The sequence below is a fragment of the Carcharodon carcharias genome, chromosome 9 (assembly GCF_017639515.1).
Source record: "Carcharodon carcharias isolate sCarCar2 chromosome 9, sCarCar2.pri, whole genome shotgun sequence".
NCBI classification, from domain to species: domain Eukaryota; kingdom Metazoa; phylum Chordata; class Chondrichthyes; order Lamniformes; family Lamnidae; genus Carcharodon; species Carcharodon carcharias.
In genome coordinates, this window is record NC_054475.1 from 94,789,532 (window position 1) to 94,816,376 (window position 26,845).

The window sequence follows — 26,845 nt, forward strand, 5'->3', positions numbered from 1 at the left end:
ATAAAAACACTAAACCTTACCCATGGAATTGGTTGATTAATGTTAGGAATGTTTGCAAGAAGTTCCCCTCAGAAAGGCAGGCTTATCGGTGAGGAGCCCGATTTGGAAATTTCACCAGGGGATGGGCTGGAGTGAAATATAACAAGGGGATTGTTTGTACCCTCCTACTCTGGAACTACAGTGCCCCAAGCACAGCGGGAGACCCATATCACATGACACCAGATTGAAGGGACCAGAAAGTTCAAGATCCTGTGGAGAAAGACAGAAAGAGGGGGGAAAAGATAGGAGAGGGGAGAAAAAAGAAAGAAACATGAGTTGTCGTATTCATGCTGCTCCTATGCAACTACAATACCCAAGCATAATCTGATGCAGGTAGAAAATTTACAAAATATCAGGTGTTACAGGGTGGGAAAAAATTATTTTTTAAGAATGTTTATATTAGAATTAAGTGACAATTCAGCAGAACAATGTTATTTGAGGTGAGTTTTTTCATGCTTTGGGTCCAAAGGGGACTTAGGGCACCAACTTGACATGAACCTAGGGTGTCACAACTATACTTAGATGCTAATCTTTGGGATTGGGAATACTTTCACCTGGCGTTGCTCTCATAATTTCTTCAGGAATAATTTACTACAGGGAAGGAGAGAAAATTTCTTATAGTATATAAACTTAGGAGGGAAGGAAGATTTTATGTAGAGAAGAATAAACAAAATTACTTGCAAATACCACAAACCCACTCTCATACAGCAAATCATAAAATATTCTAGAATGCAAATAACTCAAACATTTTATGGAGGGAAGAAAAACAACTTATATCTTGAGAAACAAGATATTTCACTATCTTTTGATTTCAGTAATAAACAGAATTGAAGTCCCATTTCAGGGCTTCAGCATGTAAGTGGGATGAAGAATATTAGCATCAACTTGGAGTGGGGCAGGAGGCAAGCATCATAAATAACTGGGAGGACAAGGATGTCAGCACTAACAATCTTTTGGATGAGATTAAACTGAAGTCATAATTGCCCTCCCAGATGGACCTACAAGATCCTGCAGTACTAAAAGCAGCAGGGGAGTTCTGCAAGTGACATGGCCAACATTTATCCATCCACCTACACAAGTAAAAAAATTATTTCCCTTTATTATAGCAATTCAAAAGTAATTGTCTGTGAAGTGCTTTAAGTCATTAAGCTTGTGAAAGGTGTTGCAATTTCATTCTTTCATTAATCCAGGCTGCCATTCAAATGCAGTGCCAAAGGAATGCTGCATTAACGAAAACATGAAATGGTGACATGAAATGATGGCCCAAACTGCCTGTTCATTGATGTAGAAGATTCGATGGCCCTATTTGATCAACAGCAGGGGATTCCAAGGTTTCATGAAGAGATAAGAACAAGATGCAAGTGATAAAAGTAAATTCAATGCAGCGGTTTATTCATATTGATTCACAGAAGATGTGGATATTTTACACAGCATGTAGTACAAAAGGGTACATCTGTATCACATAATTCAGCTTCTAAGTATTTTATACATTTAATGTTTAACTTTTAAACATTATTACACTTCAAGTTATTACCTTGAAGCTATATACTTAAAACCACAACATAAAATACTTTTAACTCCAACCACACCCTTTTGATAGGCTATATAAAATTAGAAAACATGACCAACAGAAATACTTCAAATGATTAAGCTATATTCATAAATTTTCTGCAACCTTTTTTATTGAGCCCCATCAAAGATGTGCATACCGTGAGTCCTCCCCCTCTAAGATACAGCCTTTTTGCATAATTAATACAGAAGTAACTAATAACCCAAATACTGCAACAGTTTTGTCACATTATCTGTTTTAATTTTGCCAAATTGCACTTTTGGAGCTTACTCCAAAGTCCAATCATTAGCATTCACTGGTCAGGAAATTTCTCCGATCTGTGCCTGCTTCCTGAGTAACTAAAAGCTTGGTCCAAAAGGTGGATTTTTAAGAGGGGAACTGCAGAGCTTTGGTTCTAGTCAACTGAAGACATGGCAGTCAATGATGAGTCGAAAGGAGTGGGTGGGCGCAGATGACAAATTCACCCTGGAAACTTACAAATAACTCCCAAAAACTCAATGACCGGGGTGAAAAGTTCAAGAAAGGTCACTATATTTTGATCGGAGGAGCAGTGAGTACAGCAGACAAAATCTGTGAGGAGCTTATCCTCTAATCACAGATTCCGTTCGCCAGCATTGCTGCTCGAGCTCCTCCAATCATAGGTCCACTCTCTCCCGCTTTTATTTTCTGATCTTGTCCTTCTATCTTGCTGGGGTGTCTGGTTTTTTTGAGCAGCAGCACAGCCTGGATGTTGTGCATGACCTCACCCTGGGCTATCCAAACTGTTTGTTGAGATCCTCGCGGATGGCAAGCTGGAGATAGCTGGGTATGATGCTGGGTCGCACTGCTGGCCAGCTCCAAGAACTTGATGGCAGTCAGGTGCCGACCTGACTCTGGCCTTGACACAGTGACCCTTGTATACTGCACAAAAGCCAGCAAATACAGCCGACAGAAACTGGAGAATGGCTCTGTGGAGTAGGTCTTGGCTTTGGCCTGAGCAGGTACCAGTCGCTGGGACTGCTGTCTGTGAGGGAGGAGCTGCCATGGACTCCACACTCTCTCTAGGCTGTGCTTATTCCCCTGCCAGTGGAGGTTTGCTAGGCCCAGATCCTGGGGGATCCGCTTACAACTTTGTCTGGGTCTGGCTTCAACTGGGGTGGATTTGCACCTTGGGAGCAGCCAGCACTGGTGGGCAGAAGCCCAGATTGTGTCCCTCTCTCCTATTCCAGTGGGATGGGTGGAGAGGCGCATTATCTTTTGGTTCTGTTTTATTAAACGCTGTTCAATAACTTGGTACTTTGAACTTGATATTTCTAACAAGGTGTCATAAACCAGAATTGTGTTGCAGAGAGAGGAAACAGTCATCTAAGCGGTCAGCGGTCAACTGACATACAAATTAAATTCTTGACTGGATTACAAAATTGAATCTCATTCCTTATGTTAAACTTTTAAAACAATATTCTTATATCAATGCTCCATCTCTATAGTCCTGTGATTTCTGTTTCATTATCTGATCTTAGTTTATTATTGTAAATTAGGAATTGTATTTAGAATTCAAATTTGAGAGAAAATACCAAGGAATTAAAGGAAGAATAGTGTCCTGAACTCAAAATGTGAAAATGAAAAAGCAACCCCCCAAAATTCGAAATAACTTTCAAGAAAATCACAAGAAGAGCACTCAAAAAAAAATTGATTCCTGGAGTGGAGGATATGCAAGAAGCAAGATTTGGAGCAACTGAAAGTTTTGAAGGTGGGAAGATTGTAGGGCTGGATGTGATTACAGAGATGGGGTGAACCAGGAGAGGGGTAAATTCAAAACTAATCTTCAGAAGCAACATTTCAGCAAGCAGGTAGGGAACTGATGGAACAGATTCACTACAAAATGGTAAAAGCAATTAGTATTGATTCATCTAAATGCTAATGAGCTGGATTTCTTTCAGGAAAACATTTTGGAGTACAGTACATGCCCATGATTTTTTGAAAAATGGACACTGCTTTTAAAAAGCAGAATGGAAAATGGGCTATTTACATTGAAACATGATTAAGTCAAGGGGATCAGGTGACCTCCCTCCTTGCCTGCAAATATACATGAAACTCACCAAGGATGGAAGTGGCTTGCTTGTTTGGACAGGACAACGAACTGTAAAAGACCTTTTTGGGTCATTTCATTGAAGAGACATTAAAATGCTACAGATCTCTCCTAATATTGCCTAAATGTTGACAGAAACTGATGTACCGTAGCCACCCAGACTTAGGCTGGGATTTTCTGGCCTAGTCATGGCAGGACCTGCCGCGGGAGTTTCGGTGACCCTGCCAAAAGTCCTTTTGGCAGGACTGAACGATCCTGGCGGTGAATGGGGCTGGAAAATTCCACCCTTAGCGCCTGCAGGTTGAAATTTCACAAAATAGGCATGAAGAAAAACCATCCATTCACAAGGAGATGCAAATGGCAGAGATTCAAACCCCATTGTGTGTCAATGCTAACGTCATCAGGGACAATTTGTGTGGACAATGGGAACACTGATACCATGGTCACCTGATAGAAACCAGCATATGAAAAGAAACATTTATTAACACAGATCTTAAGCAGCAGCCTCATGTCAGTCAACTTGGGAGACAAAGAGACCACAGAAGGAGGAGATCGTGCCCAGCAAAAGAAAGAGCCCTGCCTAGAATTTCCTAATAGATAGAGAAGCGAGGGGAGGGGGTAGGGGGAAAGAGATAGATGGTGGCACAATGATAAAATCACTGGACTCGTAATCCAGAGCCCAGGCTAATGCTCTGGGCACACGGGTTCTAATCCCACCATGGCAGCTGGTGAAATTTAAATTCAATTAAGTAATGGTAACCATGAAGCTATCAATTGTCAGAAAAATTATTTGCCTTGCGCCCATGACATCTTTGTCATTTAATCTCTCCTAAGCTCCAACCTATCCCTGCCCTTCTATTATGTTTCACCCCCCTCTTTTCAACAGCATAAAACCTATCATATTTCTACTTCTCTTCAGCTCTGAAGAAGTCATACGGACTCAAAATGTTTACTCTGCTTCTCTCTCCACAGGTGCTGCCAGACCTGCTGAATTTTTCCAGCATTTCCTATTTTAATTCCAGATTTCCAGCATCTGCAGAATTTTGTTTTTATGTCGTAAAACCCTATCTGGTTCACTAATGTTCTTTAGGGAAGGAAATCTACCATCCTTACCTGTTCTGACCTACATGTAACTCCAGACCCCAGTAATGTGATTGACTCTGAAATGGCCTAGCAAGCCATTCAATTCAAGGGCAATTAGGGATGGGCAACAAATGCTGGCCTTGCCGGCAATGCCACATTTCATGAAAGAATAAAAAATATCCTTTTACCTACAGATTTGAAGAGCCAAGCAAGATTTTAACTACAGGGGTTCAACTCACCTAAATGGAGCAAAGCGAGAGACCTGCTGTTGCAAGCAGTAAGCAACTGTGAATACATTGCCAGAAACTTCCAACCTCCATTTGCTGCACTGAACCAAAAGGAAATAATCAGGCCTGCAACATTTTCAGCTTCCATCTCGAAAGCCAAGCACAAGAGAGACTTTTTAGGCATTTTCTAAAAATCTCAATGCATGTTATCTTTTTTGTAACCATCTTTTCTGGTGTGTGTGTGTCTTGTGTGAATGAGTGAGTGGGTGCTGTTGCAATTACATTTCGATGTTGAGAAATAACCGTTTATTCTTTTTCTAAAACTTATGAGAAGACTTGTCCTGTGTCTGTTACAGGACTCAAGGAGTTAAAACACTTTAAAACACATCTTGTTGCGATTAGTCAAAAGGTGGGAAAAAGTGGGGAGCCATCCTAACATCTCTCCTCTGACAATAACACGGTAATAAGTTAGAACTTGTACAGCAGATTGATTGTCAGGTTGCACTTAGGGGACAGCGCACCTCTCTTTTGAAAAGGCCACACACCAGCTTCTTTGGCCACAACGGCAACATTCTCATTACAAGTTATTACAGATCCTCCTTCAATGAAATGTCGGCATGAATTGCTGATCAATTTAAGCTTTCACATAACTGACTGTATTGATGAATAGGAAAGAGTAAAGGTATTATAAGTAAAGGGAAGTAGAGAGTGGGAGTAAAGGGTAGCTATTCAGAGTGGCAGAAGGTGGGAAGCGGTGTTCCATAAGGATCAGTGCTGTTCAGAATTTACATTAGCAATTTGCAATCAAAAACAAATTTCTAAATTTGCGGATGACACTAAATTGGGGGGGATAGTCAATATTGAGGAGAATTACAGGAGAACATAAAAAAAAACTTACAGAAAGAAATAACTTGCAAATGAAGCTCAACACAGATAAATGTGAGGTAGAACATTTTGATAGGAAGAATTTGGAGGTCACTGGTTACTTGAAAGGTGCAAGTCTAGGTGGGGTAGACAAATAAAGGGATCTTGGAGTACAAATCTATCAATCACTAAAAGCTGTGCCACAAGTTAGCAAGACCATAAAAAATGCAAACACGCACTAGGATTTATTTCTAGAGGATAGAATTGAAAAGTTCTTCTAAACTTGTATCAAACCTTGGTTAGGGTACTGCGCGCAGTTCTGGTCACCATCCTTGTAAATCTTCTCTGTACCCTTCTTCAGTGCATCTACATCCCTTTTATAAAATGGCAACCAGAACTCTTGGGGGTAAAATTGGACAAAGTCTGAAAACTAGCATGGGGATTGCGATATAGGATTATGCCATGCCCACTGCTTCAGTATCAGAATCAGCTCAGATACTGTTTCTGGAAGTAATTTATGACCATGACACAGAGGTAGGATTTGCATGCGGTGAGACACCGTGCCTGCGTGCCCTCAGCTAGGCGAATGCAGTTACCAGCTCGCTGGAGTGTGAGATCGCTCACATGTTCTGCTGCACAGGACTCAGGTGAGCACTTTGATGGGGCAGGCTACAGAACACAGCTTATGACTTTGTATAATGTATTAACAGGTCTGCCACAAAACCTGCCTGCAATTTCAAGGAGTGTGGGGATCTGTGCAGCGATTGCAGCAGCCCATCTGTTCCAGATAGTGGTGGCCTGCTCCATTTCCACATGTAGTGTATGATGGCCAACGTCTAAGCTTCTACTGTAGCAAAAGTAGAAGCCACTAAATATCTGGGTGAAGCTCAGACTAAAGTCACACATGGTCAGCTTGCTATCATGCAAGCTCAGACTGCTGTCATTATGACTGTGGATACCAGTGCTCAAAGAGGTATGTGAGTGTAACAGCAGCCCAGCAATCTATCCTCCAACAGATAACTAAGATTGCTGAGACGCCACCCTGGGGGAGCGGTCATGAAACTGTGGAGCATGAACCTGACGTCCTCCCTCAGAATGATAGCATTCATCATCCCACACTTGCCACTCTGCCAGTGACCATTATGTTGCTCATTAGCCAACCAAACGAAACTACTGCCATCCATGGTGAGACGGTGCAGATTGAATCCTGGCTTCCTTGGGTCATAGCTACTCAGGGGCGTCCTGAAAGGTTAATCTGCTGTCTCCCCCATTGAAAATCATTAGCCTTCCACCAGCCATGCTGCAGCCACAGCAGTAGCAATGCATAGGAGCACTAGGACAGGCAAAAAGCAGATAATAGGGATTAGATGACGTCTGCATGCAATATGGTGTGGCTTGATTTATAAGCTTTGTTTGGAATGTTTATTAGAATGCATTGGTTTTAATTGTTACTTTGTGTCCAAGCAGATGCTGTGATGGTTAGTAACAGAGGAATGGTAAGGAGAGTGACTGCTGGCAAATGGAGAATTGGGGTGCTTGACTGATATCACGGTCAAATGAGTCATTCATAAATAATCCACCCAGATTGGGGCTCTGTTAGTTCCATTCCCTACATCCCTCTGGTTGCTTAATAGCTCATAGCAAAGATTGTGCCTTCATAATGAGGTTGTGCAGCATGAAGATGACTGCTACAAATTTTGACAACCCACTCTCCCAAAACATTGTTAAGCTCCTTTAGAGCAGTCTAGACAGTGAAAGCTTTGACAGCATGGGTTTTGTTGTATGTATGCTGCCTCATATCTATGCGTTGCACACTGGACTCATAAGCCATCAACAGACAACCCTTGTCACCCTGAAAATCAGGCACTGACCTGCATGATTCACTGCATATGGTGACACATTACCTGGATGTTGAGGGAGTGGAATCACATTTGGTTGCAATACATTTCAGGATTAACATGCAGTAATTATAAAGAAGCCTGCAATCCCCGGGAAGTCACATGTTTGTTCGCAGGCAAGAGAGAAAAACGTATTCACCTCTTAGAATACAGTATCTCAGTGACCTCACATTTGCAAGTTTTGGTAAACTAGGAGATGTTGTGAATATCCCCTACTCTGACCTGGAATGGGTTCGATGCGTAAAAGTTCATAATCACCCTTCACATCTACTGTGAAGAAATGGTCTGCAATCCTGTCCTCACCTTACTCTGAGGTTGCAGCAGATGACAGATTTCAGTAAGGATATTCACAGTGAACTAGGGATATCTAACACAATGTTCCTCACTGAATAGCTCTCCGAACACCTTGGATGGACATGGCCACCTGCTGCGAGTCCTTCTCCCTGCCGCCCATCATCCCTCCCTCTTCCAACAGCTTGTCCTGTTCTGGGTTGCCTTTTCTCATTCATTTTCTCATTCACCCTGTCTTGCTATAGTCTAATGCCAACTAGGCTTACTTTCTTATTAAGCATCTTATATTTTTATGAGATCTCCTCAAACATCTCTATTGAAGTGAAGAACTCTAGTCATAAAGCTCAAATATTACTCATTCCTTTAAAAATAAAGTAATGTTTCCAACTTGTTTACAATCCATGGATCAAAAAGAAACATTATTTTTAAAAGTGGTTCAGGCAGGATGACAACCAGGAGGTTAAAGGGAGTGATCCAACATTGAAACTCATTACATATAAAACACTGCTAGTATAAAAACAGGTACAGCATTCAGAAATTTGATTCTGTTCAAAATTGGTCCAAATATCCAACATCGAAGTCATAATGTCATTACAGTATTAAGCAGATATTCAGCTGGTGAAAATATTGTAAATCATATACAGCAACTCAAGCTGGCAATGAGAAAAAATAATCTTTGTACTATGTACAATACAAATAGAAAGTTAATTGAGTTAAACAGAGATATTGTAACAACAATTAACTATTTTATCGACATAAAGCCAACAAAGTAATAGAAAATACAAAACAGTGATCATAAAAGCAGAGTTAATATCTGCATTCAACAGTTATGGTTGGAAAGTAAAGCCTTTGTGGAACAAACAGGTTCAGATAACAAATCTGGTTACTATGCAGTAGGTGCTTGATTGTGGGCTCAAGGTCTACTGGAAATAGTTAACACATCCTGGTCTGCGGAATGAATTTTTGCAAAGCAAGCCCTTAATTGTACAATGCAGCAGAATACACTTATTGTCTATTTCAATTTGCCAGTCTTTAAATTTACTAAAGGCATAAAGTAACCATAACATTTGATAATAGTCTGTTTTCATTTTTAAAAATTGCCACCAGACAGGAACAATGGTGGAATGAGTCCGTTTTTGATACAAATATGGCATACCTGAGATTTTCATTATATTGCCTATTTACATAAGCTGTGAACGTTTATATCTTGGTGCTCTATTAATAAAGTAAACAACAATTACAGCAAGCCAGTAATGTTCGTTTTTGAAAGATTTCATAAAATATAAAAACAAGGCTTGCACAATAAAGTGTCACGTGAACCCAAAATAATAACTTACTGCAATGAATTAACAATGGCTGCCATTGATAGGTTTTTTTGGTTAATCTTTGGTCATCAGGAGAGAGTGTTAGTGTTGGGAAATACACCACTTTCAGTTTCAGCCACCCAGTCCCAACATTCTTAAATTAGTAGAATAATTATTCCACTTCAATCCAACAATACATCCCTCAGCCCTAAACTCATTAAGCATGGCACTATTCTATTACCTGTACACTCTGAATGAGGCTGTCTGTCCATTTAATACTAAGTTGATTGCATTTTAGTGCTGTAGCACAGGTCTATTAGGAACAGGACCAAGACTTCCCAAATCTATTTCACAGACTCAAGGCCAGAAGAGGACACTTCCATTCCTGATGACCCGTGGTGAAATACACTGAAATACACAGTTTTATTCTGTTGTCACTATTTTTCTTGCCACCACCTGAATATCATGGCTGGCAGAAGCCATGTCATTGTATGCAGCTGATAAGTAATGCTGCTACTGCTGAAGAACTTAACAATTGTAACATAATCACTGTGTAGGTTATAGAGAAATCTACAGTTGATCATAAAACAGCAGTATTTAATCTTTGCAATGATTTTTTTCATCATCATAGCTAATGTGTTTTGGCATAACACACAAAGCAATGTTTGAAGTTGGCAGAAGTGTTTAAAATGGAGAATACAACTTATCTTTCAATATTCTGAGGAAAGCATTTTAAAACGTCAATTAAATAAATACGAGGCACTAAAATTTACATGGACAGGAATGTATTAAGCATTGGTAAAAAGATGTGAATAAGTCAATATTAGTACAAGCATTACATCAGGATGAAGCTTATATCCATCGCTATATTCAGAGTGGAAACCATTAACCCTAGGATGTAAAATGTGGGGCGGTGCACCACTAGATAACCAAATTTCAAATCGCAATGTAGAAATTATGAAGTAATTTCCTACTTCTCACCATTGTTTCAAGCTTCCACAGTTCTAGACAATTATCTCAGAATCTGTATACAAAAAATAAATTACAAAGAGTTTTAAAATGTTGCAAACTTCCAAGTTCCTTTATTTTCTTGGTAAGCAAACCATTATAATACCATTTACAGTGCACACATCAATTTAACTAATTCCATCAGTTTTTTTAAAAAAACATGCAGCAAGATCAATTTTAATTGAGAAATATCTTGCGTAAATATGTTAAGTCCTCAAAACTAGAATTAACAAATACCAACCGACAGTAAAATCGCAAATGACTGTACAAAGGCATCAATGCCCAAAGTATACACTAATCAATGCTCCCTCTAAGTTTTCTTTATTATAAACAGGCTGCGCACAACAAATGTGCAGTACATTTCAGATTGGTGCATAGCCAAACAACTGCACAGCTGAGAGGGTACACTGAGTAAATAATACACTGGTGCCAACTTACATTGCACATTTAGTCAATCTTCTAAATATGTCTTTTTTTAAATAAAAATGTCAACCACCTCAATGGATACATACAAAACAAATCAAGAAATTTTTGTGGTAATGCACTTCTAAACCAGCCAACAACCGCGCAATAATTAACCAAGTTCAAGTCTTTTACATTGTTACAATCTCGGTAGAGACCATAACAATTTAAAAAATATATGAAATCCTGATTAGTTACTAAAAGAATAAAGCCATAAGATTTCAGGGTTTAATAGAAGTTTTTTAATAATATAAAAGAGTCAACAAAGCAACATTAAATACTATCTATCCTATACTCTAATATCCAGAATTAACATGCGTTAAGCATGAGTTAACAGGCACATTGTGGTCTAACATAAACTATTAACTTCACATTAAATGACAGATGCAACTAAGACATATCTTACAAATTTGCTCAGATTTTAGTCATCACACTCAGTCACAAAGTCCTTCAAACTCAGCTCCCACTCTTCTTGGAGCTAGTCTGATCCCCAGCCAACAGCAGCACACAACCAAGTTCCACCAGCACGGTCCTCACCACAAATGGCAAAAGTCTGCAGTACCTGCTCAACTCAGTCTGAATGGGGTAGACCCATCAATGTTATCTTGCAGTAACAAACGGCTGCAACATATTTTTCCCAGCTTCTGGATTTGAACTCTGCCTTCTTCAATTTGCATGTTCTGCACAACTGCTACTCCTCAGCTTGGCATGGTCCATGTCCTTTTATATTTTTAAATAGGTTCAGTTTGCCAGAAGTTTTCATTTCCAAACATCTGTCTTCCGACTAGGCACTTTACAGCCTTCCGGACTTAACGCTGAGTTCAACAACTTCAGATCATAAACTCTCTCCTCCATCCTCACCCACTTTTTCCAATAATTTATAATTTTTAAAATATATTCTTTTTCCACCTATTTCCATTATTTTTAAATTTATTTCCATCCATTGTTTTATCTCCACCTTTTAGCCTATTTCAATCCCTTCCCCCCCACCCCACTCCCACGAGGGCTGTCACTTGCTCACCCTGCTTTCTAACCTTAATGTCACCATTAGCACATTCCTTAGCTAATATCACCACCGTCAACACCCCTTTGTCCTTTTGTCTATGACATCTTTGGCAATCTCTTCTTTGCCTCCACCTATCACTGGCCCTCTATCCAGTTCTACCTATCTCACCCCCCCAACCAGCTTATATTGCACCTCATTTCCATTTTTGCTTAGTTCTGATGAAGAGTCATACGGACTCAAAACGTTAACCGTATTCCTCTCCACAGATGCTGTCAGACCTGCTGAGTTTTTCCAGCTACTTTTGTTTCCTTAGAAACTCCTTTCTATGTTTATCTGTGTTCTCTCCCTTTCTGTTCCTCTTTCAGTTCGGTTTCTGTTTTAGTTAAGATCCACCTCAAAAAATACAAATTAAACTTAAAATCAGATTCCCTCAATAGGCCCTTGCTCCTTTATGCAACACTTACGAGTGATATTTATGATCTACACTGCAAAGTACCAAAAACTTCAAGTTAATACAGGAAAATCAATTCCCCTATGCGGTTGAGCTTGCCACGAGACAGCATCAAGCTTAAAAAACTGCTTACACCAATGCAAGGAAAAGTGGACATTCAGCAGCCTGGGAAATTTATAAAAAGCAACAGAGGGATACGGAGGAATATGGCACAAAAGGGGTGTTAAAATAAACATTGCAAGGAATATTAAAACAGTTTTACAATCTACAATGAACAACAAGGAAAAGACAGACTTGCTAAGTGAGCAAAGGGGAGGAATTTTCAGAATGCTCCACCTAATTGACCTGGAATTTTCTAAATTTGTTTTGTCACTTCTTCCATGAGATTACTGAGCCTCCAAATGGGATCGGGGGTGTATCTTTTGTGATGCAAAAGATATCACAATTGTGCGGGGAAGGCTGGATGGACATTTTCAGGGATCCTTTCTCATGTTTCCTTTAAGACTTTGCATCAGTTTTCACAACCGAGAAGCACAACAAATGATCACCAGGACAAGGAATCTAAAAATAAGTATAGGGGAGGAATTTAGTGGATTTAATATAAGTTTAAATAATGGTATTGAAAGAAATAATGGGGCTTAAGATAGACAAATCTGCAGGACCTGATGGTTTCCACTCCAATGTATTAAAAGAAATTGGTGAGAAAATGACAGATACATTTGTCATAATTTTCAAAAGTTCTTTAGATTCAGAATTGGATACTTTGATTGGAAAATTGTAAATGCCATTATTTAAGGAGGGAGGGAGAGAGATACCAAGTTACTAAAGACCCAACAATTTAACATCAATTGTGGCGAACTTACTGGAATCTATCAAATTTAGAGTTACTGTGCACTTGGACAAGAATGAGCTGATCAAAAAATCTGTATCAGTTCATGAAGGGTACGGCATGTTTGACTAATTTTGTTGCACTTTGAGGTCACTAGTATGGTGCATAGGGGAATGCCTGTGGACCTCCAGAAAGGTGTTTGATAAGGTTCCCCATAAAAAATGAGCATATATGGGCTGGTAAATGATTGGGAAATTGGAGACAGGCTAGGGACAAGAGGTCTTAATTTGTTGGAAAGGTGTTACAATTAGTGTTCCCCACAGATCTGTACTGGAACCTCAACTTTTCCCCATATATACTAATGGCATGGATGAAGGAGAGTCATACATCCAAGTTTGCACATTTCACTAAGTTAGAAGGCACAGTAAATTTGCAGATGGGAACAGGAATTTACAAAGACAGGTTACATGAGTGGGGAAAACTATGAGAAATGAAGTTCAGTGGGTGGAGCATCCACTTTGAATTCAAGGTAAAAATCAGAATATTTCTTAAGAATGAGAAACTAGGAGCTTTGGAGAAGAAAAGGAATTTAGGTGTCCATGCATACAAGTCACTAAAGGCTAGTAAACACTGAAAAAGTAATCAAAAAGGCTAATGGAACATTGGCCTTTATCTCAATTTTTTAACCATTTTTGGGATTTAGATATTGTTGAAGTATTTATTGTACATTCTTAATTGACTTTAAAAAGGTGGTGGTGAGCTGTGTTCTTAAACTTCTGGAAATCCTGTGGTGATAATCTTCCCATTGTACTGTTAAGTAAGGAATTTCAGCATTTTTTACCCAGCAACAATGAAGGTTTGACAATATATTTCCAAATCAGTATGGAGCTGGTGTACCCTTGCAGCTGCTGCCGTTGTCATTCTAGGCAATAGAAGTTGTAGGTTGGCAGATGCTATCGAAGAAGTCTTAGCAAGTTATTACAGTGCATCTTGTAGGTGGTACAAAGTTTTATCATGGAGTGAACGAATGGTCAAGCTGTTGGCTTGGGTACTAACCAAATGGGCTACTTTGTCCTGGGTGGCGTCAAACTTCAAGCATTGTTGGAGTTCCACATATCTAGACAAGTGGCGCTTATTCCATCACACTCATCCTAATTTGGGCTTTGTAGATGTGGAAAGTGTGTGTAAAATCAGGTGGTGGGTCACACCCAGTCTCAGACCTGCAATTGTGGCCGCAGTATTTATGTGACTGATCCTGTTAAGTTCTGGTAAATGGTGATCCTCAGAATTTTGATGTTGGGAGATTCAGCAATAGTAATGCCTTTAAATGTCAAAGGAAGGTGGTTAGATACTCTCTTTTTGGAATGACCATTGCTTGACACTGAAGTGGCAACTGTGCCACACATCAGCCCAAGCTTGAATGTCTTGAGCATTTGGACAAGGACTGCTTCAATATCAGAGGAGTTGCAAATGGAATTGACCACACACGATCCTGACTTGGAACTATATCACTGTTCATGCACTGTCAAAATCCTGGAATTCCCTCCCTTACTGTACTTTGGATGGACCGACACTACAGTAGTATAAAAAAGCAACTCACCTACACTGGGTCAAGGGCAATTAGAGATGGACAATAAAGGCTGGCCTTGCCAGCAACATTCACATCCCAAGTACAAATAGAAAAAAAGTGTATTCATTGGTGAGCATTCTCACTGCTAACCTTATGATGATGTAAGGTCACTAATGAAACAGCCAAAGATGATTGGACTAGGGCACTGCTGAGGGACACCTGCAATGTTGTCTTGGTGTTGAGATAATTGTCCTTCAACAACCAAAGCCATCTTCCTGTGAGACAGGTGTGACTTCAGCCAGTGGGAGATTCTACCCCACACCCCCCCGCCAGCAACTCCCATTGAATTCAGTTTTACTTGGGCTCCTTGATGCCCCACTGAGTCAAATGCTGCCTTGATGTTAAATTCAGTCAGTCACTCACTTAATTTCTGGAATTGAGCTCTTTTGTCCATTTTTGAGTCAAAGCTGGAATGAGATTGGGCAAACTGAGCACTGGTGAATAGGTTATTAGTGAGTAAGCACTTAATGCTGTCAACAATGCCTTCCATCATTTCACTGACGATTGAGTGTAGGCTGATGGGGTGCAATTGACCAAGTTGGATTTGCCTTCCTTTTTGCAGACAGGACCTGGGAAAACTTCCACTTTTTCAGGTAGATGTTGTAGCTGTATTGGAACAGCTTGGATAGAGATGCACCAAGGTTCCTTAGATAGCATCTTCCAAACTCACAACCGCTATCATCTAGAAGGACAAGGGCAGCAGGTGCATGGGAACACCACCACCTGGAAGTTCCCCTCCAAGCCACACACCAGCCTGACTGTCATTAGGTCAAATCCTAGAATTCTCTCCCTAACAGCACTGTGGATGTAGCTACACCACATGGACTGCAGCGGTTCAAGAAGGCAGCTTATCGCCACCTTCTCAAGAGAAATTAAGAATAGGCAAAAATGCTGACCTAGCCAGCAATGAGCACATCTCGTAAATGAATTTAAAAAAGCTAGTTCTGGAGCACAGACCTTCAGCATTACAGTCAGAATGTTGCCGGCTTTGCTGTATCTAGTGTGCTCTGCTGTTTCTTGATATTACAAGGAGTGAATCAAAATAGCTTCATAACTGGCTTCTGTGATGGTGGGAGGCTCAGCAGGAGGCAGCAACAGATTACCTCCTCAGCATTGCTAGCTGAGAAACAAGTTGAAAATGCTTCAACCTCTTGTACTCATACGATGAGGATTCCATCATAGAGAATGGAAATGTTTGTGGAGCCCCTACTTTCCCTTAGTTGTTTAATTGTTCACCACCATTCACAACGGGATATGACAGAACTGCAGAGCTTTTATATGATCCGTTGATTGCCGGATCACATAGTTCTGCCTATAGCAGGCTGTTGCCGCTGTTTAGCATGCATGTGCTGTTGCTTCACCAGATTGTTGTCCCAGTTTTAGCTACACCTGGTGCTACTCCTGGCATGCTCTTCTACACTCCTCATTGAAACAGAGTTGGTGCCTTAGCTTGATGGTAATGACAGTAGAGTGTGGCAGAAATCGTGGAGGAGTAAAATTCTGCTGCCTTGCTACCGATGGTCTGCAGCCTCTCATGCCCGTTTAGAGCTGGTATTTCTACTTATCCAATTCACCGTGGTGGTTATGCTACACACGATGGAAGGTGTGTCCTATGTGTGAAAATGGTACTTAATCTCCATAAAGGCTGAATGGTGGCCACTCTTATGACATGCAGATTGGTGGATTAAGTCAAGCAGCTTTTTCCTTTGTTAGTTTTCTCACCATCTATTACAAAACCAATCTGGCAGCTGTGCCCTTCATGTCTTGGCCAGCTCAGTCAGTAGAAATGCTACTGAGCAACTCTTGGTGATGAGCATTGAAGTCCCCATCCAGAGTACATTCTGTGCCCTTGTTAAATGTTCCTTCCAAGGTGTTTAACATGGAGGAGTAAATTTCATCAGTTGGGAGAGGTTGGTAAGTGCTAACCAGCAGCAGGCTTCCTTGTCCAAGTTTGACCTGATACCATGAAATTTATTTGGTGCTGGAGTCAATGTTTAGGGCTCCCAAGGCCATTATCTCCCAACTGTACAGGACTGCATCACCACCTCCAGTGAGCCTGTCCTGCTGGTGGGTCAGGATAGGCTGAAAGCTATGGCTCTATATGACAACGTCAGGCTGTTGCTCTAATCCCAATTTTTGCACAAGTGGGTTTTTGAGAAATGTTGTGAGGGTTGACTGGGATGGGTGTACCTTTGTCGTATCCAAAGCATAGGTTGCTGCCAAGTAGGATGTCCAATTTTATTCCTGCTTTGCAACGGTTTGAAGTAACTAAATGGCTAATTTGTTAAGCCATTTCAAAGGGTAATTAAGGATCAACCATGTTGCTGTAGGTCTGAAGTCACATATAGCTCGACTAAGCAAGATCTGAAATCACATATATCTCAACTAAGCAAGGACAACAGAGTTCCTTCCCTAAAGAACATTAAGGAGCCAGATAGGTTACAATGACAATCTAGTAGTTGTAGTCACCATTACTGATACTAGCCTTTTATTCCAGACTTTATTGAATTACCTGAATTCTCCAGCTGCCGTGATGGGAACTGAATTTACATCTTCGGATCATCAGTCTGGCCTCTGGACTACTAGTTCATTATCATAAAAATACCAATATATTCTTATATTCAAAATTGGAATTCAAAAGTGTGAAAATGATGCTTCAGTTGTATGCAGTATTCATCAGACCCTGTCTGGTTTAATACATTCAGTTTTGGGCAAGATGATCTATTGCTCTTGGCAGGGATGCAGTGCAGATATAGCAGAATGATACAATTTAATCGTTTAAGCTAAGGACAGGTTGCATAAAAATGCTTTGCATTCCCTGGAGTTTAGAAGATAGAAATGTGTTGTAATTGAGGTTAAAAATGATAATTTGACTTGATATGGCCTGAATCAATATTTGCTCAGGTAGGAGAATCCAGGACAGAGACCATATTAGAATCTGCAACTTGCTCTCCCAAAACGCTATGGAAGCTTTTAGAAATCGAAAATGTGAAGATTGTAATTAACAGATTTTTGTTGGGTAAATCAATCAAGGGATGCAAAGCAATCAAGTAATTGGGGTTGAGGTACAAACTAGACATGATCTAACTGAATGGTGGATTGGGCCCCAAAAGGCTGAATGGCCTACAACTATTCCTATGCTCTCATGCACCTAACTGCCAACACATCAGATTTTATCAGAACACAACAAATACATTAAGAGCTGCAAATAGTTCATGCCTAAATGAGAGTGGCTAAATAGGGGTCTTGAAATAATTTCACCATCTTTCTCTACTCCATGTATACACTTTGCACTCTTTCAAGTCTAATTTTCTATGCTTTTTTTTTGCAGTCTCAGAAGGCCTCTGTTGTGATAACTCCGCATTCTAAACTTTTCTTTTAGACCTCATTTTCAGTACTTCTCTCCTCTCCTCCCAAACTCCTCATAACTAAATTCTCCAATTGTGCTTTCGGTCACCTCCCCTACAATGCTTCAGCATCCACAAAAACTCCCAGAGAGGTTTGGAACATTTTGTTTCATGAAAGATGTCATATAACCAAGTTGCTGTTGATGGAATTTGGTAAGTGAAGCATATTTTCATAAATTATACAGTAACTTTTATCTTTCTCATTATCTGCATTCTCTACATACCGCAAGTCTGATATAGTATGCTTCTGGAAGAAGAGAGGCTTTCTCAGTCCACAGAATAACCGTAGCCAAATAGCCTGTCAATACTAATTTTTAAGTAATCCAATAGTCTGCAACCTTAAAAACAATGAACATCATGGGCAGAATTTTACGCCAGCGGGACCAGTCAATTAACTTTTGGCTTGCTGCATTTTACGGTCCCACCCCCGCCGCAACAGGGCTGTAAAATTCCGCCCCATATTGCAACTGACTACAATTGCCTTCTCATCACTTGAAAGATAAACAGTAACTAATTTTGCTTGAGATAAATATAGACAGTATCCGACATGGGAAGATAGTCATGCAGGCCAATAGACTTTATGTGAATGGCTTTTTCAACAACAATGAAAGGACGTGGCCAGGTCGTTAGTTCTATATAAGATGCCTTTTAATTCCTTCTTGGATTTGAGCGCCACTAACAGCCATTTACTGTTCATCCCCAGCAGCCAAGGTGGTACCGGTTGGCCGCCTTACTGATCTGCTAGTATTGGTTTTACACAACTGAATGGCTGGCCAGGCCACTTGAGACTTAAGTGTCAACTACTTGGTTTCGGGCTGGAGTTACATATAGGCCAGACCAAGTAGGGATGCCAGATTTCTGTTTCTAGGCAAATAGTCACATATTAATAGATATAAATATTGCACAAAACTAAAGATGAAATATACCTTGGTACCACAAAGCTTAAGAGTTTAATCAAATATAGGTTTCTGTTCCAACAAAACTAAAATTACTGGAAGAAAAAGAGGCATGTCTAAGCTTTTCGTCTTGCACCAGTCAGGACACTTTTCAAGAATACCAATATCAGGAGAAAACAACAATTTATGCTATATGTGTAAGGAGAATGCTGATTGGTTGGCAAGTGGCACTGTCATGGAGAATGCACCAGTGATGGCGATTGATAGTTAACTGCGAAGCATTGTTTGAAATAGAAATCAGGCAGCTTGACCCCGATTAGTCAAGGCATTGCTCTGAGAAATGAGTCAGTGAATGACTGTCACTTATTGTGTTTAGCTGAAACCAGCACAATGTGTGTACATGTTCTTTCTGTCAGCAAAGAGCAGGGCCATGTGTATCACTATATGCAGCTTCCAGTCCACACAAATGCTCCACACTGCGAGCCTGACAATCTTAAATTGGTGGTCAGCATAATTCTTGGCACATTGAGGATTATTTAGCAAATGTTGTCCAATTGCAGATTCACATCTGATGTTGGATACTGCATTTTGAGTTTTGCAAACATGGGCTGGTTGAGTACGGTCTGTACCCTGCCCGTTGCAAACAGCGGCTGGAGCATGCTGTTTGATACGATCCACCAGTGTTTGGGATGTACGGCCTACATATCTAGCATCATACTGATGCTGAAATTTTTATACCACATTACTCATATGTGTGATAGGCAAAACGCCTTTTTGGCTTGATAGCAGCATCCTGTTAGTGGTAAATACCACTTGTTGCTACTGCATAGTGGCAGCGGGAAACAGCTAGCTTCTCCTGTTGCTCAAATTTTTGAGATACCTTGCCTTCTAGGGTAATCTGAGGTAGACTGGGCACTTTTCAGGGCCAAAAGTGATGGCCTTTGCTCGTTCATGGGTTTAATTGATATACAGCACAAAATGATCTGATCTGGATAGCCATTATCCTGCAGGATGCCTTTGATGCACCTTATTTCTGTATCAAGCTTGCATGGTGTGCAAATGGCTCTGGCCCTATTTACAAGGTTGCTGATAAGAGCAATCTTATAGCATGTGGAACTGTAAGAATCCCAACGTGCATATTGGCCAGTGAAGGTAGGCCATGGTAGAGAAAGGTAGGTCATGGTAGAGAACCCCTTGGCAGATTTCTCAACTAGTACGTCAAGAAAGGGCAGTTCAATGACACCATGTATGCTCAAACAGATGATGTTGCCATGGGATCCCCTCTGGGCCCAGCTCTCTCAAACATCTTTGTTGGGTTCCATGAGAAAAGTTCATTCATTTGATGGAATGACACCTACCCCTCACATATTTCCAATATGTGGATGATAAGTTTGTTATACTTAAATCCGCAGCTGCATGTAACAATTTTCTTATATGTCTTAATGGGCTCCATCCTGCGCTCAAATTCACCTTTGAGATGGAGCAGTCAAATTAACTCCCTTTCCTTGATGTACTAGTTGAGAAATCTGCCAGGGGGTTTTCTACCATGGTCTACCACAAGCCTACCTTTACTGGTCAATACATATGTTGGGATTTTTACAGTTCCGCATGCTATAAGATTGTCTTATCGGCAACACGAGTGAGAAAAAATTTGAAATGTGGCCCCTTGCACAAAACGGTTAGACAAGCCTGTTATATATGAACTCCACCCTGCAACCCTATCTCCATAGCCCTTGATTCCTTTAGTGTCCAAAAATCTATCGATCTCAGTTTTCAATGTACCCATCAACAATGCATCCACAGCCCTCGGGGTAGAGAATTCCAAAGATTCACAACCCTCTGAATAAAGAAGTTGCTCCTTATCTCAAGTCTAAATTGTCACCCCCCCCCCCTTATTGTGACACTATATCACCAGGTTTTAGACTATCCAGAGTTGGGGAAAATAGTCTCTCAGCATCAATCCTAGCAAGCGTCACTACAGGAGTTCCTCAAGGTAGTGTCCTAAGTCCAACCACCTCTAGTGGCTTCATCAATGACCTTCTCTCCATCATAAGCTTAGAAGTGGGGATGCTTGTTGACGATGGCACAATGTTCAGCACTATTTGCGACTCCTCAGATACTGAAGTAGTTTGCGCCCATATGCAGCAAGACCTGGACAACATATAGGCTTAGCTGATAAGTGGCATGTAACATTCGTATCAGACAAGTGCCAGGCAATGACCACCTCCAACAAGAGATAATCTAACCAATGTCCCAACACATTTATCTGGCATTGCCATCACTGAATTTCCCACTACCATCATCCTCTGGGTTACCATTGACTAGAAGCTGAACTGAACCAGTCATATAAACAATGTGGCTACAAGAGCAGGTCAAGGGCTGGGAACTCTGCAGAGAGTAACTTATCTCCTGAGTCCCCCAAGCCTGTTCAAACCATCTACAAGGTCCAAGTCAGGAGCATGATGGAACTCTCTCTGCCTGCCTGGATGAATATAGTTCCAACAACACTCAAGAAGCTCGACACCATTCAGGACAAAGTAGCCTGCTTGATTAGCACCCCATCCACCATCTTCAACATCCACTCCTTCCACCACTGATGCACAGTGGCAGCAGTGTGTACCATCTATAAGATGCGCGGCAGCAACTAGGCAAGGCTCCTTCGACAGCACCTGCCAAACCCACAATCAACACTATCATCTGCAAGTTTCCCTCCAAGTCACTCACCATCCTGGCTAGGAGCTATATCGCTGTTCCTTCACTGTTGCTGGGTCAAAATCCTGGAAATCCCTCCCTAACAGCACTGTGGGTGTACCTACACCATATGGACTGCAGTGGTTCAAGGCAACAGCTCACCACCAGCTTCTCAAGGGCAATTGGGGATGGGCAATAAATTGATGGCCTAGCCAAGGATGCCCAGGTCCCATGAAAGAATAAATTAAAAGCTCTCTTGGAATTTTATATTTTCTATGAGATCAACACTCTTCTAAACTCCAGAGAATATAGGCCTACTTCACACAATCTCTCCTCATAGGAATTAAGCTAAAGAACCTTTGTTGCACACCCTCTAAGGCAAGTATACCCTTCTTTAGGTAAGGAGACCAAAATCATACACAGTATTCCAGGTGTGGACTCACCAGAGCCCTATTTAATTTCATAAAGATTTCTTTATTCTTGTACTGCAACCCCTTCAGTTGAAAAGAAAGAGCTAGCAATTGGCAATGACAGTAGAATTATGACATGGATCAAATAATGCACTAGTTTTAGTTTGGCAAAAAGCAGCTCAAGTCTGTGGTCAACCTGGATTTCTGAGCAACTGCATTCACCATTTCATTTTAAAGGTACATTGAGAGACAGCTTGAATGTTGCATTCATGCGTTCCATTATTTGTCATAGCTTAAGAAATGCTTTATAAAGGACAAGCAACACTTTGTGGACTGATTCCAATTTTGTTTTACGAATGCGTTGCTTGAATATCTGTAATGCAATCTGCTCCTGTAATAACAACTATTCAACATGTACATAAATTTGACCAAAAACCTTTAGCTTGTATATACTGAAGGAATGAAAGAACTTGCATTCATAGTCCATTTTTCATCACTCAGCATGTCCCACAGAGTTCACAATCAATAAAGTACTTTTGAAACTTTGTCATGTAGAGAAAGAAGGCAACCATGTTGCACTTAACAAGGTCCCAGAAACAACAAAGACAAATGAACGTAAAATTTAGTTTTATTTTAAAGATGTATGTTGGACAAAATACAGGGAAATTTCTCCTGCTCTACATCAAGTAGTACCAGTGGGATATTTTACATCCATCCAATAGGCCAGATAGAGCCTCAGTTTAACACCTACTTTGAAAGACAGCTTCTCTGAGAGTGCAGCACTGCCTTAGTACTACACTGAAGTGTCAGCCTAGATTAAATGGTCAGGTCTCTGGAATGGGGCTTGAACTCACAGCTGAGGCAAGAGTGCTATTATTAAGCTAAAGCTGAAACCTAACATTGTTCTGGTGGAACATTATTTTTTAAACTTTGGAATTGGCGGGGACCACAGTGCGCACCCCATGTATTTTCGAGTGAGCAATATACTGCAATTAAATACAAAAACAGAAATTTCTGGATATGCAGCAAATCATCATGATGAAAGGTGATTGATCTGAAATGTTAACCCTGTTTCTCCCCCCATGGATGCTGCCTGCTGAGTATTTCCAGCCTTTTCTGGTTTATTTCAGATTTCCAGCATCCATAGTATTTTGCTTTTATACTGCAATCCCATGTTTCTTTCTAAACTTAAGGCATTCTAACCCATAGAGAGCTGTGATAAGCCGGAAGTTTCAGTTAATGTGAATTCAGTCTACCTATGGAAATTGGTGCTATTATGAAGATTCTTGTTTAAGAGCAAAACAGCAAATGCTGGAAAAAACAAAATGCAACAGAACCATTTTGACAAAGTTAAATGTAACTGTCAATGGCACTTTTGCACAAGGCAAGTCATAGTCAACAGACAAATGCTAAGCAGGAACAGGAAATATTTTCTACTGCAACCTGGTGGAACACCAATGTGCAAAAAAATTGAGTTTTGCCAAATTTCTAGTCGGGGGTGGGGGGGGGGGGGGGGGGGGGGGGGGGGGGGGGGGGGGGGGGAGAGAATGAGAGTGAGGAACTCATTCTCAGATGACAGTAAAAGAACCTTCTTACAGGTAGCTCAGAAAAGTAGCAGCCCAGGAATAGGTTGTCCATTCTGTTGCTGACAAGTGTGTTGCCCATAAGGAAATTGGGTGAATTTTACAAAAAGCACATTTTTCATGACATATTGATTAATGTATAGCACAAGAACAGGTGGAGTGCTGGTTGCCTTGTTAGCAAAACTTTATCTCTCCATCAATCAAATTGATAGAGCATTGAACTGCAGTACACCTGATGTGGCTGCAAAGGACAAACTAGAATATTTTACCATAACCAGCCAGGCAATTGGGAAAGCAACAACAGAAAATTATCATAAATTAGCTAGCTCACTCAAAGGTCACAAGCATGTTTCGGAAAGGAAAATGCCCCACCGGTGTATTGTGGGGAATTGTTTTGTGCCTTGAACAGAGTGACTTTATGATCTATGCTTTAACTGACCTAGGATCAATTGACACTGACATTGGGTCTTTAAAGTTGATGGTAATCAAAATAAAAATATGCAATTCAGGCCATCCCACCATTCATTAGGGAAAGAGAATCAAGGTGATAATGGGATGCAAGGCTAAATTTAAAAGGGGAAGAAAATCTACAAATTTACAGAAACTCTCTTCTTTGTTGTTACTATTATAGGCAAAAACCAAAATTAACTTCTTTCTCATTAATATCGTGGCCAAGATACCAGTAAGTGTGAGTGTAAGTAAAAGCCAATTTAATTTCAGTAAAAATTAGTGGTTAGGCAAAGTTAACACAGATGCTAACATAAACCAACGAAACCAATTCACATAAATGGGATTTTTAATTGCTAGGTTTTAAAATTGAGTCTTCAAGGGCAGGTGGGAATTCTTATTCTAAATTCTTCACCATACGAACAATCTAGTGACTATTTAAAAAAAAAATATCTTGAATCATTATCACTCACGGATCAAACGAAAAGCCCAGAAAGTAACAGTAATATTGCTTCCAGTGAATAAATGATAAGTAAGAACATAAATCCCATTCGCAGAAAGTATCAAAATGGAGGTAGTGTTAAAAGCAACAATTGCAGATTAGACAATTGTTTCCATATTCAGCCAATTTAAAATCAAACACACAAGCAGCCGCAAAAAAAAGCTGAATTTCCCCTACAACCAGTTCTTAATTTGAGATTGGCCATCTGACAGTGCCCATCTCCATATCCTCTAAGTGGGGGCATTCGCTTGCACTGCACCTTGCTGACATCCCAGCAGTGCTAATACAAGTACACCTCAGTCTATAGAACAGGGGGTATATTAGAATGGTGTTCACTTGTACCCAGTCTCTTGCTCAGAGGAGTTGCTTACATAGGAACTTCTGGTGACAAAGACATTTAAATCTGGGCTTTAACCACTGGATCACACAAATCTACCAAAAAGGCTAACTTAATCTCACCTGTTCACATGCATCTAGATGGTTATGTCTAACCAAGAGATGAAATTATTGGCCTTTTTTTGGAGCAGTAGTTAAGTAACAAATTCAACTTGAATACATCACAGCTAACATACAAAACTGAATAAAAACATGCACATACTTACTCATATTCACCTTTGTTTTCAATGAGATACAAAACCCGAGGTACTTTCATTCCATCTTTCAGCTCAGAACCATTGACAGCTTTTTAAATTGTTAAGGAACTATACACTTCAGATCAAGAGGATAAAAGTAAACATAAAATCAAAGTGGCACTAATTGCCAGTCATCAGGAATACCTATGCCAGAACTTTCTCCTTAAGAAAAGATAGATGTACAAAAATTAGACTTGGAGTTGGTTGGAGTAGAGGGAAAAAAAATGGGGAAACTGCAAGACAGTTGAATCAAGGGTTACATCTTGTGTGGCAATTTGGTTAATTCACACTTTCACTGGTGTTGTATTAATGTCTGCCCATTAAATCTCCCACTTGCATTTTACTAATTCAAATTTCCTATAATAAAATAGCAAAGAAATAAAGCTTCTACCAATGAAAAGGTGGCAATTTGATGTATAAAATGCTAATGAAAACTGTTATAGCATATTAAAATAGCCAATGGAAAGTCAGAACACTATTGAAAAAGGGCAACAAATGAAACCATCTCCCAACTTGGATTCTCACTTAGTACTGAAACTATGGAATATAACATAATATACCGGGTTAAACGTACACAACAGCACTGCATGTGTTTTAAAGTCTCCAAGATTTTCTGTTGTAAATAGCAAGTATAAGTAATTAGAGTAAATTTAAAGTAAAGTCACGAACAGTTAGACTTGCTGATAAATTTTAAATTACAGATCATTAGCTGACTTTTGATCTCATAAAATGGATCTAATATGGTGTTTCTTAAGGCAAGTCAGAGGATGCCTGTAATAAAAAAAGGAGTATGCTAGAGCCTAATGCATCAAGTACTATTCTACTGTATGTCTGAAAAGGGCACACTATTTATCTCTTAAAATATATTTCTGGTTTTTAATATCTTGATTAAAACTTTTTCATCACCTCAACATCCATCAAAAACCCAGAATTTCACTCTTTTCCCCAAAAACTGTTAATGGATCTCCCAAACATGTGTGCATTCTGAATGCAAATAACTTCAGGGGTTTTCTAAAATACATCAGTAGCCTTCCTGATGTTGAGGTAATTTGTTTCTTCCCTTCATTCTGCAATAATAGTGAATCTCAAAAATGTGCTTCGACAAGGTTTGCATTTAAAATATTAACAAATCCTTTACTGTTCTGAATTATCCAATATTAAGCCCACTGACAATATCTGTGATTTCTTTTGTTGATATTTAAAATGCTAAACACAGATGGCTTTTTGAAAGTGTATTGCATTTTCACAAATGAAAAGCAGAAGAATCATGCAGTTCCTCCCCCTACTGACCATTAATAAATGGGTTGGTACATGAATTTGGATTAAAAACCTCAGGTTTGCAGCCAGGATTAATCATGGTATATTACCACATCTCGTCTTTTTTTTTGGTACTAACATCAATTTAGTTTTCTTTTAGTAGTGTACCATTTCTTAAGCTTAAAGGTATTTAAAACAAATTTCCATAATGAATTTTAAGATCACATATGTAGGTAACCAAAACCAATAGTTCACCAAGTGCTTCCTGGCTATTAACAGGGAAAAAGGGA

At 40.0% G+C, this 26,845-nt stretch overlaps 1 protein-coding gene across 1 annotated transcript in view; it reads right to left on the reverse strand.

Moving 5' to 3' along the window:
* Nucleotides 1-26,845, reverse strand: part of ocrl (OCRL inositol polyphosphate-5-phosphatase) — a 115,663-nt gene that overhangs the window by 84,604 nt on the left and 4,214 nt on the right. Inside the window, exon 2 of the mRNA XM_041195181.1 lies at nucleotides 25,269-25,348. Coding sequence (XP_041051115.1) covers nucleotides 25,269-25,348 — 80 coding nt within the window. The remainder of the gene's footprint in view (nucleotides 1-25,268; nucleotides 25,349-26,845) is intronic.